Here is a 15,326-nt window from a genome sequence, read left to right on the forward strand (position 1 = left end):
AGATTTCAAAAATTGTGAACATAAAGTTAAAAAATTATGAATATAGAATTCAAAAATTGTGAATATAGAATTATGCAATTGTGAATATTGAGTTCTAAAATTTTATATATTGAGATCTAAAATTGTGAGTATTCAATTATAATATTGTGAATATAGAGTTTAAAAATTGTGAATATAACTTGTATCCACATTGCAAGGTGGATACAGATTCACAACATAATTTGCCTTTTTAACCAACTGGGCCGTTCCAGTAGCCCATTTAAGTTGAATTGATTGGATTGGGCTTCACTTATTGTGGACAGCTTGATCCAAAACATTAAATGGGCTTTACATAAATTCAGCAAACTCATCAGTCATTATGTTACAAAAAAAAAAAAAAAAAAAAAAAAAAGAAAAAAGAGAAGTCTACTACTAGTAATATTTTGTCATTTTTGAGTGAAGAGATCAATAATTAAATATGTTGTCATTAGTTAAGAGTGTGCAAATAACCTAATATGTAAATTGTATTTAAAAAATTATGTGTGTTAGATTTAATAAAAAGAATGTTAGTAAAAACTAAATTCATTTGATGTACAGAAAATATATTTTACTTTTTTTTTTTTAATGAAAACATATTTTTAAATGTTATGTTGGGTCGGGATATAAAAACCTTAAAATTGAGAGTATGAGCGTAAAAAAATCAAATAAAAAAAATTCGATTCGTGATTCGAATTCGAATATGTCGATTCGAATTCGAATACTTTTTTCATTCAATTTTTTTTCGAATACGAGTGTATTCGATTTAAATAGTATTTGAATATATTTGAATATTTTATGCTATTTAAATGTAAATTTTTATTACATTTTATCTTAATTTATTGGAGAATTTTGTAACAGATTAAGTTAGGGATTTCGCGAATTTGAGTCGTATCGAATACGAATAAACTGGTCGAATCAAATACGAATTCAAATTGAGATTTCAATATTAAACGAATACGAATACAAATATTTCAATATACAGTCAAATTCGAATCGAATAATGAAATATTTGACTAAATTCGATTCGTTTACCCTTCTAATTGAGAGTTCAATATTTTAAGAGAAAGAGATATAAAAAGGTAAATAATTGTGAGACAAATTCGCATTATGCCATTATCCCCTACGAATACTTTCTTCATCGTTCGTATATTAACAAAATTATCGAAAATATTATTATCTAATCCGTACTCAATCAAGATTCACCGTTTTGATAGTCCTTCATTATCCAGTAGATAGCTGACTGGACATCTCGTGGAAATATATCATCTTCTTTACCTCGTACTATCGCTAAAGTTTGTGTCTTTGCCGGTCTGAATCTTCTCTGAAACCTTTGGCGGTAACAATGGCGGCTTCCACTCTCCCACACGACGCACTTTTTCTCGGCTTTGACAGTTCAACTCAGTGAGTCACTCTTCCGCATTGATTTTTCTTATTCTTATGAACTCCCACACCTTCAATTTGCGCTTTCTTTTGGTTGTAAAATCTGGGTCTTTTTTATTACTGAAATCTCGGACATCTTGTAGATTATATGATTTGGTTTTGGCAGTATCAAATTTGATGCCAAATTGTGTTGATTTATGTTGTACTCTCTGAATTGATGATCACATGATGGGAGTTGCTGTAAATGGTGATAATTATAACTTTATGATCAAATTAAGTGAAAAAAGATTCCTATTTTTGTATGTTTAGGTCAATGAAAGTGACAGTGCTAGATGCCAATCTAAATATTGTAGCCACAGAGATGGTTAATTTTGATTCTGAATTGCCCCATTACAAGACCAAAGATGGTGTTTATCGCGACGCTTCAATCAATGGGAGAATAGTTTCACCTACTTTAATGTGGGTTGAAGCTTTGGAGCTTGAACTCCAGAGGCTCGAGAAGTCCAAATTAGATTTTGGAAAGGTTGCTGCTATTTCGGGTAGTGGGCAGCAACATGGTAGTGTGTATTGGAAGAGCGGGAGTGGTGGAATTTTGTCGTCATTAGATCCCAAGAAATCATTGCTGGAGCAGCTAGGTGAAGCTTTTTCGACGAAAGAGTCACCGATCTGGATGGATAGCAGCACCACGGAGCAATGCAAGGCAATTGAGAAAGCTGTTGGAGGTGCGTTGGAGCTGTCTAGAATCACAGGCTCTCGTGCATATGAAAGATTCACTGGCCCACAAATACGGAGGGTGTTTGAGACACAACCAGAAGTCTATAAGAATACAGAAAGAATCTCCCTTGTTAGCTCTTTCATGGCATCCCTATTTATTGGGGGGTATGCTTCTATAGATCATACTGATGGGGCCGGCATGAACCTAATGGATATTAAGCAGAGGGCTTGGTCGAAGATTGCTTTAGAGGTTTGTTAGTTGAAAATCCAAAACTCAAGGCCGTTTAGTTTCTTGTTAAATTAAATAATATTTAACTTTGATGTTGTTGTATAGGCAACAGCACCAGGCTTGGAGGAAAAATTGGGGAAGTTAGCCCCTGCATATGGTGTTGCAGGTCCTATTGCATCGTATTTTGTGGAGAGGTTCGTGTCTAAGTGGCATGAAAATTATTTTTGTTGCCTGTAATTAGAGTTATGGTTTCTGTTATTAAGACTAACTATGACGATTTCCCCTTTTTATACTTTTAATCTTTAATCTTAAAAAAGAGTTACTTCCTTCAAGTATTTTATTTTCGTTATGTACACAAAGCAAATTTTCTTGACATTGACCAATGCATTCTCGATGATTATGATTCAGGTATCACTTTAACAAGAACTGTTTGATTATTAACTGGTCTGGAGATAATCCCAACAGCCTGGCAGGTGAAGAAATTTTCTGTTCATAATTTTTGGAATGGTTTTGTCGATGTTGGTGTTTGTTACTATTCATTTTGACTTGTGGTTTGTGGATAGTCTTAAGGATACTTATGATTGGTCTCGGGGTTTTATAAACATTTGTGTTTATTGTTAGAAGGAATATTGCTGACTGTATCATATTTTGGACGTAGGTTTGACTCTTAACACGCCTGGTGATCTGGCAATAAGTCTTGGCACAAGTGACACAGTAAGCTTTATTTTCCCCTCTCGTTCTTAATATTATCAGTTTATTATTGTCTTATTGCCTCTATGATGTAGTTTGTGCGTGAATCCATTATATTCAATCCCCACGTTCTTGGGGATTTTACGAGTTTTTTGTGCAAACTTAATTCTTGTTTGTCTAGGTCTTTGGAATCACGACTGACCATAAGCCCAGCTTGGAGGGGCACGTGTTTCCTAATCCTGTTGATACGCAAGGCTACATGGTAATGCTGTGCTATAAGAACGGTTCACTCACTCGTGAAGGTACATATTTGGATATATATATATATATATATCTAGCATATAATGGACTCTCGATTCTGCTAAAGTTAGCCGAACACTAATTGGCACAATTGATTGAAAACGTGCATCCTTAGATATACGCGACAAGTGTGCAGACAAATCTTGGGATGTCTTCAATAAACATCTGGAGTCAACACCGCCTTTGAATGGTTAGCAAAACCTAGATTTACCTTGCAGATTTATGTTTTTCCTTTTCTTTTTAGTTGGTCTGATGCTACTTGTGATATTTCTCTTTCGTAGGCGGTAAATTAGGTTTTTATTATAAGGATCATGAGATACTTCCTCCTCTCCCAGGTAAGCTCACTTATCGATAATCCGCACCTTTTACTTGTCCCGCTATTTTTTTTTTTAAATAATTAATAATACAAAGAAGTTGCTTATGCATATAGTTGGGTATCACCGCTATGTTCTTGAGAATTTCACGGGAGACACTCTTGATGGTGTAAAAGAACGTGAAGTGCAGGAATTTGATCCCGCTTCTGAGGTAGTTTGTCTTTTGAAATAATCTTAGCGTAGAACTTGATGGCATGCTTGTACCGGGACCCAATATAGAATCGAACTGCACTTTCAGGTTCGAGCAATAATCGAGGGGCAGTTCCTTTCTATACGAGCTCATGCTGAAAGGTTTGGACTGCCTTCTCCGCCAAAGCGGATGATTGCAACTGGTGGAGCTTCGACGAATAATGCCATTTTAAGCATGGTGGCTTCCATTTTCGGGTGCGATGTTTATACGGTGCAAAGGCCAGGTCAGCACTACCCGTTTTCTGTCCTTTAATACTTATTCCTATTCTATTCTGTTCCTTACTTATTCCATTCATGTCGAAATTCTATTCTATTCCCTTTTTTTTTATTCTTTGAACCAAACACTACTCGTATCCAGCTAGAAAAAGCAATTTGGCGTGGAACATGTTTAAAAACGAGAAATGCAAAGAATGTTTTGATCTCTGATCTTTTTACGTCTCATTGCTTAACAGACTCGGCCTCCCTCGGGGGCGCTTTGAGGGCTGCTCATGGTTGGTTGTGCGACAACAAGGGACAATTTGTACCGATCCCGAGCATGTACATGGACAAGATGGAGAAGACGTCGCTCAACTGTAAACTCGCTGTGACTGCAGGCGATCAAGCACTCGGGGCCAAGTACGCTTTGCTGATGAAGAAGCGAGTTGAGATCGAGAATCGCCTTGTTGAAAAACTCGGGCGCTTGTGAATTTCGTAGTTCAAAATGTTCTTTCGATTATTTAGTGTGTAGACAAAACCGTGTCCAATAAAATTTACTGTTCAGAGTTGCATTGCAAAATTTGCAGAAAATTACTTCTTATTTTACTTGCCTCAGGGATTTATAAAGTCTGTAATCATAACCGTAAACAGAGCCATCACTCGAGAACAAGAATTCACTATCCATTTGGGCTAACAAGCAGCCCAGGAAACATCTACATCTGCTTCAACAGAGTTTTTCCCACTTTTAGTTCCACAATTTAGAGTTTTTCCCACTTTTAGTTCCACAATTTTTAAATCCTTTTGACATTTTTTACATCTAACTTAATCTAACTTAATTTTTGATCACCGATTTAGACAAGTAACTTATCTTAAAAAATAAATTTATCATTTTTTATTAATTTTTTCTTAAATTTCTCGGAAAGTGATGAAATGACAAGTTTACCTTTTAAGATAAATCACTTCACCGATTTTCTTTTTTTCTTAAACATTTTTAGAAGGATGATCAAAAATGACAAATTCATCTTTTAAAATAAGTCACTTACTCAAAATTGACTGAAAATTAGGTCAACGAGACGAAATGTGACGAGAAATTAAAAATTTGTCACTTACCCGAAATGTGGCAAGAAATTAAAAATTGGGTCTCATGAAATATATGTATGAGTAAAAAAGAAAAAACTTGCTTTAATAAGTTAACCTTTGACAGCTTTAATGCTAGCTTTGCTCTAATGGAGGATTGTTCCCTCCCTCAGGACTCTCTGTTCCTGGGGTTCGACTGTTCTACCCAGTAAGTCTTTCAACATTTCCTTATTCATGATTTCTAGGTCAGGAAGTTTCATGATTCTGTGATCGGAATTTCTTGCTCCTGGAGTTTGCGAAACTCCAAACTGGAATCTTTACCTTCAAAGTTTGATTTTTGTAATCTTCAGGTCACTAAAGGCGACTGTTTTAGACGCTAATCTCACGATTGTGCGGTCAGAAACTGTGAATTATGATCTCGAATTGCCTCACTACAAAACCGTGGGTGGCGTTTACAGATACCCTTTGGTTAACGGGAGAATCGTTTCACCTCCATTGATGTGGGTCGAAGCTCTGGACCTCATTCTTGAAAAACTGGACAAGTCCAATCTGGAATTCGGGAAAGTCGCTGCAATTTCCGGCAGTGCTCAACAGCACGGCAGCGTTTACTGGAACAAAGGCGGTTCTCAAGTATTATCTTCCCTGGATTCCAAGAAACCATTGGTGGATCAGCTTCGTGATGCATTCTCAGTTCAAGAATCTCCGATATGGATGGATTGCAGCACCACAGAGCAGTGCAGAGCCATAGAGGAGGCTGTTGGAGGGGCTTTAGAACTGGCAAAACTTACTGGTTCTCGAGCTCATGAGAGATATGTTGGTCCTCAGGTGAAGAAGATATTTGAGGAACAAAGTGAAGTTTATGATAACACAGAGAGGATTTCGCTTGTTAGTTCGTTCATGGCATCTGTTCTCGTTGGGGGTTATGCCTGCATTGATCAAACTGATGGCGCGGGGATGAATCTCATGGATATTAAGACCCGGGCTTGGTCTAAAATCGCTCTGGAGGTTCGATTCTGGTTTACAGTATTGAAAGATCTTGTGAAATTTTAATGTCTCAATTATTGTATGAATGTCTCTCTGCAAGGCTACTGCACCAGGTTTAGAAGAGAAACTGGGGAAGATAGCACCTTCACATTCTGTTGCTGGTCTTATTGCTTCTTATTATGTAAAGAAGTAAGTCATATCTTTGGTGTGGAAATCATAACGAAAAATTAACCCCAGTCAAGTTGGTCAGACGGTTAATCACAAGGTTGCCTATTCGCCTTCTTGGTTTGAGGCCTTTGAGCCAGTCAGCTATGGGTAACCTAGACTGGTTTACCTCTTTGTAATCCTTTGCTGGCTAGACTGGTTTACCTCCTTGTGATCCTTTGCTGGCTAGACTGGTTTACCTCCTTGTGATCCTTTGCTGGCTAAACTGGTTTACCTCTTTGTGATCCTTTGCTGGGTAGACTGGTTTACCTCTTTGTGATCCTTTGCTTGCTAGACTGGTTTACCTCCTTGTGATCCTCTGCTGGCTAGGGTCACAAGACGGGTTTCGTTATGTTTCTTGCTGATGTGATCTTGTACAAACTGCTTCAGGTATCACTTCAACAGAGACAGTGTGGTTGTTCATTGGTCTGGAGACAACCCTAACAGCTTAGCAGGTGAAAGCTCTTCCTCATTTCATTCATGGTAGCCACTTACAAATTGTCTATCCCTTCACAAATTCTCACATGATTCTGTGAGTTTCTTGTTTGCCATGCCCTACACATACCATTTTCTGCAGTCAACCAGCACTTCTGAGAGGAATGTGTGACCTTTCTCTTATCAACTTTGCAATTCTTCATCATCATGCTACTAAGAGAACCTTCTGAACTTGTAGGGCTGACCCTCAATACTCCAGGAGATCTGGCAATAAGTCTGGGCACTAGTGACACAGTAAGAAATATCCTACCCCTTCTCTCATTGATTTAACAACTAAAACGATTAAATTTCCCTTGTTCTCTGTGAGCTTATCAAGCTAGTTTTCTGATTACTGCTGAACCAGACTTAATATGCAATATGGTTTTTACAAATTTCTTTGATATTTGTTTGCATTTCTACTTGAAATTAGCACAAAAGTGAAACTCTCTCTGGGTATTTTTTTTCCCTGTGCCACAGGTATTTGGAATCACTGCAGACTATAACCCAAGCCTAGAAGGCCATGTCTTTCCAAATCCAGTAGATACAAGAAGCTATATGGTAATGTTGGTATACAAGAATGGATCTTTGACTCGTGAAGGTACGTTGTGTGTGGAGAAAAAGTTGGTATACAGCATTTGAAGTTTGTAACTTCTAACAGGATTAAGTTATGAATGCTTTGTTCGTGAAATCCATTATACTGACCATTTGCTCGAATCCTTGACAGAAATTCGTAATCAATGTGCAAACAGATCTTGGGAAGTCTTCGATTCTTTCCTGCAACAAACACCACCTCAGAATGGTTGTTAGCTTTGTTATTTACGTAGGTATGATATATTTTGGCTTCTTTTAGATCAATATAGTATTGCATTTTGTGCTACAGGTGGAAAGATCGGTTTTTACTACAAGGAGCATGAAATACTTCCTCCCTTACCAGGTCAGTTTACTCCCAGATTCTGCATTTTTCAAGATTATAAATGAAACTCACAAGCCGGGGTTGCAGTTGGTTTCCACCGCTACATTGTAAAAGGTTTCAACGGGGGCTCTCCAGAAGCAATGGAAGAACAAGAGGTTGAGGCGTTTGATCCTCCCTCTGAGGTTAGTCATCTCCAATGAAAGATCATGGAATAGTGGAATATAATAGACTGGTTCTGTCAAATTCTGTGCGAAAAGATGCAAGAAATACACAAAATTTGGTTACAGGCTCGAGCAATAATTGAGGGGCAATTACTTTCCATGCGAGCTCATGCTGAGAGATTTGGTATGCCTTCTCCAAAAAGGATAATTGCAACTGGAGGAGCATCTGCAAATAATCACATTCTGAGCATAATTGCATCCGTTTTTGGATGCAACGTATATACATCCCAAAAGCCGGGTTAGTCATTTCGCCTGTTCTTGAAAACCATATTATATGCTTGGCTTTGATACCAAATTGAAGCATGTGTTCCATTTCAACTAAAAGTCTAAGCTGATAGTTGGACAGACATTTTGCCTGTTCTTGAAAACCATATTATATGCTTGGCTTTGATACTAAATTGAAGCATGTATTCCATTTCAACTAAAAGTCTAAGCTGATAGTTGGACTGCACAATATGTTTATATATATATATTATATGCTCAACATATCTTATCATCACATTCTTGAATGCAGCTTCCTACCTGTCACATAATGATTTCTCACTTGTACAGACTCAGCTTCCCTTGGAGCGGCGTTGAGGGCGGCTCATGGATGGTTGTGTCACAAAAACGGCACTTATGTTTCCATATCTTCCATGTACACGAACAAGTTGGAGAAAACATCTCTCGACTCCAAGCTTGCATCACTTCCTGGAGACCAAGAAACCTTTGCCAAGTATACTTCATTGATGAAGAAAAGATTAGAGATAGAAAACCGCCTTGTTCAAAAGCTCGGGCGTTATTGCAAGTAAGTAACCTCCCCGATGCATATGTTTCAGATCAATAGAAGGCAGACGCGAAATTTGAATGATGCATTATGGATGGCAATAAGAGCGAAGCAGTGCTGTGCAGACTAACAGGTAACCTTTATTTGGAAAAACAGTGTATGAACATATAGAAGGATCCAAGAGGGAATATGTTTGAACAGCAACATAGTTGCAAAATGCATTCATGTATCCCAAACTATAGAAAAATGATTCTCACACCAATAGTTGTGAGACAAGCTTTGGCTAAAAAGGTTTCAATAGCATCTTTTATGCATTACCATTAAGGAATTCTAGAAAACAAAAAGAAATTCAATTGCACAAAAATTAATACCTTCATCCCAACCCCACCCATAATCCACCCACCCCCCCCCCCCACCCCCACACGCACACACTGAAGGGCACAAATTGTCATCAACATAACCAGTTTGGTTAGCGTGAGTGGCCGTGTACTCTCATCCATTAAGAGATGTCGGGAGTTTGAACCTCCTCTCGTATGGAAAAACCAATCTGGTCAGCACTTTGCCCTTAATTGGACTGGTTCGCTGCGAATGGGGATTAGTACGGGCTTAAAGGTACCTCCTACAGTTAGGATATGCTCAGACACCTCATGGTCTAACCAAAAAAATAATTATCGTCAACATCTAAATCATTATACCAGAGCAAGCACTAAATTTCTTTTTTCTTGATAGTCAAGGTAAGTGGCAGTGAGTGCATACCCACATAGAAAATTCACTTCTTTACTGAATAGATTCTCCACTGCATTATACATGACTCTGATCCATCACAGAGCTTTTGTATCTTCACTTCTATAGTTCCAGAGAAAAAATGTCACAATTTAACATAAATAACTAAAAAAGATATATCTTTTGGTATTAAAGTTCACTCTTTTCCCTCTATTCACTAAAGAAATTTCTATTGAACAAAAAAAAAAAAAAAAAGTTTGCATTTTTCGGAAGAAATTGAAAAGTAAATTTTTTTTTATCCTGGCTCTTTCCTGTCTGCCTTGAACCACACAGAGAGAAGAGAAACTGGGTTTCGATCACAGAGTGAGAGAGACACATTGTATTGCAATGCCAACCATTTGAGCTCCACCACAACCAGTGTTGCAAAAATCTGAACTAGACACTGACCGATCGCCTAACGTATCATCATAATCGGTGGTCTAGGTAGCCTCGGCTGTCTAAGCGCCGCCTATCAACCAAAGTATGGGTACTTCAAATAACTTTAGTAAAAGCACCCCACATCAACCAAAGTAACTTAATTACTAAGATTTGATAATAATAGAGTAAAGGGAAGTTACTTTGGTTGATGTAGGGTGCGTTTACAAAAGTTATTTGAAGTACCAAGCATAGGCTAAGTTGTAATTCTTTTTATTTAATTACCCCATATTAGTTCATTAAAATGATATGATACTGAGAAATGTAAATTGACTGGGAATATTATTATTTTTATTATTATAGAAAAGTTCACCATGTCTACTAGCAATTTTAGTTTGCAGATAATCTAAAAAAATTTGAGGAAAGTTCTAGATTTGGGGACAACAATATAATTTATACTTTAGAATTTTTCTTAGTATCCGAGTATTGGTTTAGTAGATAAGAAACCTCACTTAAGATTTGTTTTCAACGGACAATGGTATGGTGAGGGTTTGATTTCTTCCACGAAAGCGGGTTCATGGAGTCTAAGGTATTCATTGGTTTTGCCCTGAAGACAAGCTCCCATATGCTTGTATACACCTTGCTGCCACTAGTAAAATTAAACTTATAGATTTATTAACAATACTATCATTATTTCATCCACCACCTGTACTAGGTAACCAATTTTTTTTATGGGATATATATTATAGTATATGTTTGGAGGACATTTATGTCCTTTACAGAAATATATATAAATATAATTGCTTTGTACCAATGGCGTTTGTTTGGATGAGGAAGAAGAATGCATTTCATTCCATTCCATTGAGGAATTATTATTGCAGCCTTTTGTGTATGTACAGTAGGTGATATGATGCACCCTCCACCATCCCAAAAGCCATGTTTGTCTTCATTGAATTTTGCCTTTCCTTTTTGGAGCTGGCCTGGGATCCATCAACTTTCCTGTATTAAAATATAACATACAAATTATTTCCACAACTACCCGGAAGGTACTTTAGGCGAAGCTTACTTCGTAATTCTAATAGGCAAATGACTACAAGATCGAAGTAAACTAATCTAGGTTGTACGTAGCTGACATGTTTAAATCAAGAAAGTAAGCTAATAAATGACTCTCAGGAAGTTCAACTTGAAATTTTGTGATTATTACTGGTTCCCTTTTAGTTGATGTTGTTGTAGCATATATGCATTTATATTCCAAGTTCCAACAAGAACAGTAGAAAGAGTGGAACTCAACTAGAAAAAGAGACGCAATAATAAGAGGCTTTTCTTTAGTGTGTATTTAGCTTTGCATAAATGGAGACACAACCAAAAGAGATGCCCTCTTCAATCAATCAATCAACTGCGGGCATGGTGTTTGTGTTTGTGCATGATCAGATCCTTCACCTCCCCATTCACCATCCAAGAATCAGCACTACTCCACTTCATGCAAAAACAAAGCAAAAGCTATACTACCTCTCCGAATCAGCACCTAGGATAGCTAGACCTTCACTTTTGTTTTGTCCGCTTTGGCTATGTTCGGTAAATGGCTGTTAGCTGATCAGGTTAATTAGAATGTATAACTAGTTGATACGGATTGTAAAAAAGTGTTTGTAAATTAGCTGTTAGTTGATAGTTATTTGGTATAATTTCTTTTTAAAAAAAACTAATTTAAAAAGTTGCTTTAACTAACTTTTTGAAGTTTAGCATTTTGGAGTTAAAAAAACTAATTAACCAAACACTTATATTAATTTTTTTAACCAAGTCAAATAACTAATAGTGGTCAAATAAGTTAAATTTAACATAAAAGTTAACTATTTTACCAAACTGAACCTAGGTCTCGCGTGTTTGTACAAAAAAAAACAACTCATGTTGTTGATGGAGTTCGTTATAGGTCACTTCAAACTCCTATATGTCTATCTTTATTATTATTTATTTATATCTAAAAAACTAGCATTAGTGTGTGGCCCGTGGCCAAATACAAGTATTTACATTTATGGTTCACTACAAAATACAGATGCTATGCGTTGACACAAAGCAGTTACACTGATGATGATGATAATTAAAGTCTCCAACAGACCAGAAAAGGAATTGAAAAGCGGGAAACAGCATCTGTAAGCTCCTACCAACACTTGTCTTGCAAAAGCCAAAGGGGGTTATAATAATAATAACGTTACTGCTATGTTATATATTCTATGTATATTATATATGCTGTTACATCTCGTCAAATATTGCAGGCCAAAATCTGTACGTACTGTTCACGTTGCACCGTACGTACCCCCACAACATCATGGGTCGATGCTCTTTGTCTTGTGCGACAACTTGCAGCAATAATCGAATTGGGACGGCGGCTGCGCCTCTATCAGGTGTTGGACAACCTCGTTCATGGTCGGGCGCAGGGTCGGCGTCTTGTACGTGCAACGGATGGCGATACGGAGGGCCTTCATCATATACTCCTTGAACCCATCCGACACTCGTTTGTCCAACACCTCGTACGCTCCTTCCTTTGTTTCCACCTTGGATGAAACCCAATACACAATGTTCTTGCTCTCCCCGAATTCCGCCTCCACCGGCTTCTTCCCGGTTATTAGCTCCATTAACACCACCCCGTAACTGTACACGTCGCACTTGGTGGTCGCCTTTGCAGAATATGCATATTCTAATACAAGAAATCAAAAATTTAGATAAAGGGTTCTGTCTGGTAAATGGCTGTTAGTTGATAGCTGATTCAGTTAATTAGAGAATGTAACTACATTAGCTGATTGTAGAAAAGTGTTTACCTGGTGCCAAGTAGCCATAAGTTCCGGCAATGACTGTAGTGGAGAAATCTTTGCCTCCTCTTGCTTGCAAAACTTTGGCTATGCCGAAATCTGCGACTTTGGGGTGATAATCAATGTCTAGCAAGATGTTTGTAGATTTGATGTCTCGGTGGATAATAGGGGGCTGGAGATCATGATGCAGATAAGCCAAGCCGCGGGCGATTCCCAGGGCGATCTGGTGGCGGATGGGCCAATCCAGGAGGGGTTTTCCGCCGTGGAGGGCGTCGCCGAGGTTCCCATTCGGCATGTATTCATAAACCAGCAAACTGCATTCCAGGCCGGAGAAGTAGCAGTAGAGCTTGACGATGTTCTTGTGGCGTATACTACCCAATGTTTCCACCTCCGTTTTCAATTCCCGGTGGAGAACCACCCCGCCTTTCCCTTTCCGGCTCCACATCTTCTTCACGGCTATGGCTTCCCCGTTGCTCAGCTCCACTTTGTACACCGTCCCTGATCCCCCTTTTCCCACTTCGTTCTTCTCAACCACGCCGTCGAAAATCTCCCGCTCGTCGAAGCTCAGCCTGTGGAAACTCTTGACATCGTACGTGTAAAACGAGGATGACATCTCCAGATCCTCCTGCTGCTGCTGATCAATCTCTCTCTGTTTACTCATCCGTCGCCGGAGAAACAGCACGATTCCGATTATGACAAACCCCACCGAGAAACCCATAACCCAAATCATATTCGTCTTCTTCCTATATGAACAGAGAGCGAAGTTGGTGCTTGATGAATTGGAATAAGCCGCCAAGACGCATAGCCCTGGATTCCCTGCAAAGCTTTCCAGAACCCCTCCTTTAATGAAGGCCACAGGTATAGACCCAGAAAGCAAATTGTTTGAGAAGTTCATCGGATTCGGTAGCAGTTCCCCTAATCTTTCCGGGATATTCCCCGTCAAAAGATTCCCCGACAAATCAAGATAATTCAGGGATGTAAGCGAAGATAACGACTCCGGGATGGAAGAATTCAGCCTGTTTCCTTGCAGGAGCAAAATATTCAGACGTTTCAGGTTTCCAATTTCGTGTGGTATTGGACCTGACAGGAGATTATTGCTGGCCTCCATCTTCACAAGATTGATAACTCTGGAGATTTCGCCCGGCAGCTCGCCGGAAATTCTGTTCCCCTGAACGAACAGTTCTGATAAGTTCTTAGCATTCTCAATCGTTCTGGGGATTTCACCGATCAACCGATTATTGCTCACATCTATAATTGAAGCGTGGGGAAGACCGAATATTGTTTCTGGTATCGTTCCCTCCAATCGATTGTTACTCACCCGGAATCGGATAAGAGTCTGACATTTTCCGTAACTTTCCGGTAATTCCCCTGAGAACATGTTCTGAAGGAGAAGGATGTACATCAACTTACCTCTATTGCAGAGCCGCGGCGGCAGCTTCCCGGAGAATTGATTTTCCGACAAGTCCAGCGCCACCAGGGCCGATAACATCCCCAGATTCTCCGGGACTTCCCCGGACAGGAAATTGGTGTAAAGGGACAGAATTCTCAGAGTAGTCGAATTAGCCAGGACAGCAGGGATTTCTCCGGAGAGAGTGTTGTTGTAAGCTTGCAAGACTTGTAGTCTGGGCAGCCGACAAATGGATTCCGGGATTTTTCCGACCAATTTATTGACAGACAAATCCAAATCTACGAGGTTCGTCAGGTTCCCGAGCTCCTCAGGAATTTCACCCTCAAGATTGTTGTAATAAAGCTCCAGGTCCTGCAAGTTCCTTAACTTCCCCAGCTCCGCCGGAATCTTCCCTTCCAGGGAATTTCCGCTCAGTTCAAGATCCACCAGGGCCGTCATGTTCCCTATCGCCGCCGGGATCACTCCGTTCAGCTTACACGTCGATAGTATCAAAGTCTTGAGCTTTGTAAGCCCAGAAATGGCGTCCGGTAGTTGCCACTGGTTAAAGCCGCAGTTTTCGTTGAAGTTGAGGACCCGGAGCTCGGTGAGATTGGCCACCGACGTCGGAAACTCGCCGGTGAAGAGATTGTAGGAGAGATCAAGCAACCTCAGAGCCCGCAACGGCGTCAAATCCGGCAATGTTCCCGCCAGATACGTAGCCGACATGTTCAGCTCTTCCAAGAAAGAGCAGTTGGTGATTCTGGCCGGAAAGTAACTCCCATGGAAGTGATTCTGGCCGAGTTTAAGAATCCTCAGCTCCGGCAAATAACTACAAACATCCCCCGGAAACCGGCCGGATAATCCCCACCGGCTGATATCAATCTTCACAACATAACCTCGATTATCACACCCAATCCCGGAATAATTGCAGAACGGTTTCCCATCCCAACCAGCCAAGAAATCCCCTGTCAGAGACTTCTTCACAACATCAAAGAACTCACCCTGCTTCTCCACACTCCCCTCATACCCATCCGCCACTGCTAAAAACAGCAAAAGGAAGAAGATGACAGCTCGCTGAGCAGCCATTAAAGATCTGATCTTTAACCCCACAGTAGAGAGATGAAGGGGGAATATAATGGAAGTTGTGTTTTGTGTTATGGCAGATGAAAGCTAACCAGGAAGAAATATATAAATGGGGTTCAATAGTAACAATAATGCATTAATTGGAGAGGAGAAAGGAGGGTCGTCCGATGTCACACATCCAGGGGTG

General features: G+C 39.3%; 3 protein-coding genes across 3 annotated transcripts; 2 read left to right on the plus strand and 1 right to left on the minus strand.

Moving 5' to 3' along the window:
• Nucleotides 1-1,120: 1,120 nt before the first annotated feature.
• On the plus strand, nucleotides 1,121-4,680 carry LOC109170633 (xylulose kinase-like). The gene is made up of 11 exons (XM_019319832.1): nucleotides 1,121-1,419; nucleotides 1,708-2,362; nucleotides 2,447-2,535; nucleotides 2,750-2,814; nucleotides 3,000-3,055; nucleotides 3,213-3,333; nucleotides 3,447-3,521; nucleotides 3,613-3,666; nucleotides 3,762-3,856; nucleotides 3,944-4,118; nucleotides 4,347-4,680. The coding sequence occupies exons 1-11, from the start codon at nucleotides 1,361-1,363 to the stop codon at nucleotides 4,577-4,579; spliced, it is 1,677 nt and encodes a 558-aa protein (XP_019175377.1). The 5' UTR covers nucleotides 1,121-1,360; the 3' UTR covers nucleotides 4,580-4,680.
• Nucleotides 4,681-5,258: 578 nt separating this feature from the next.
• Nucleotides 5,259-9,031, plus strand: LOC109169674 (xylulose kinase-like). The gene is made up of 11 exons (XM_019318536.1): nucleotides 5,259-5,374; nucleotides 5,517-6,171; nucleotides 6,251-6,339; nucleotides 6,745-6,809; nucleotides 7,028-7,083; nucleotides 7,306-7,426; nucleotides 7,553-7,627; nucleotides 7,709-7,762; nucleotides 7,829-7,923; nucleotides 8,029-8,200; nucleotides 8,515-9,031. Exons 1-11 carry the CDS (start codon nucleotides 5,316-5,318, stop codon nucleotides 8,751-8,753), a joined length of 1,680 nt encoding a protein of 559 aa, XP_019174081.1. The 5' UTR covers nucleotides 5,259-5,315; the 3' UTR covers nucleotides 8,754-9,031.
• A 2,823-nt stretch (nucleotides 9,032-11,854) lies between these two features.
• Nucleotides 11,855-15,323, minus strand: LOC109170605 (receptor-like protein kinase HSL1). Its single transcript, XM_019319797.1, has 2 exons — nucleotides 12,679-15,323; nucleotides 11,855-12,557 (listed from the first exon to the last, which is right to left on the minus strand). Exons 1-2 carry the CDS (start codon nucleotides 15,140-15,142, stop codon nucleotides 12,187-12,189), a joined length of 2,835 nt encoding a protein of 944 aa, XP_019175342.1. The 5' UTR covers nucleotides 15,143-15,323; the 3' UTR covers nucleotides 11,855-12,186.
• Nucleotides 15,324-15,326: the final 3 nt, after the last annotated feature.

This window comes from Ipomoea nil, unplaced genomic scaffold, assembly GCF_001879475.1.
Source record: "Ipomoea nil cultivar Tokyo-kokei standard unplaced genomic scaffold, Asagao_1.1 scaffold3321, whole genome shotgun sequence".
NCBI classification, from domain to species: Eukaryota; Viridiplantae; Streptophyta; class Magnoliopsida; order Solanales; family Convolvulaceae; genus Ipomoea; species Ipomoea nil.

What these genes read in the sequence shown, in the direction of transcription:
- LOC109170633 (XM_019319832.1), top strand. Translation starts at nt 1,361, where the DNA reads ATGGCGGCTTCCACTCTCCCACACGACGCACTTTTTCTCGGCTTTGAC. An exon ending in GTCTTGGCACAAGTGACACA is followed by an intron (nt 3,056 to 3,212) that starts GTAAGCTTTATT and finishes TTGTTTGTCTAG; the next exon opens with GTCTTTGGAATCACGACTGA. An exon ending in TTATACGGTGCAAAGGCCAG is followed by an intron (nt 4,119 to 4,346) that starts GTCAGCACTACC and finishes ATTGCTTAACAG; the next exon opens with ACTCGGCCTCCCTCGGGGGC.
- LOC109169674 (XM_019318536.1), top strand. Translation starts at nt 5,316, where the DNA reads ATGGAGGATTGTTCCCTCCCTCAGGACTCTCTGTTCCTGGGGTTCGAC. An exon ending in AATACTTCCTCCCTTACCAG is followed by an intron (nt 7,763 to 7,828) that starts GTCAGTTTACTC and finishes CCGGGGTTGCAG; the next exon opens with TTGGTTTCCACCGCTACATT. An exon ending in CGTTTGATCCTCCCTCTGAG is followed by an intron (nt 7,924 to 8,028) that starts GTTAGTCATCTC and finishes ATTTGGTTACAG; the next exon opens with GCTCGAGCAATAATTGAGGG.
- LOC109170605 (XM_019319797.1), bottom strand. Translation starts at nt 15,142, where the DNA reads ATGGCTGCTCAGCGAGCTGTCATCTTCTTCCTTTTGCTGTTTTTAGCA. An exon ending in TTATGGCTACTTGGCACCAG is followed by an intron (nt 12,558 to 12,678) that starts GTAAACACTTTT and finishes TTCTTGTATTAG; the next exon opens with AATATGCATATTCTGCAAAG.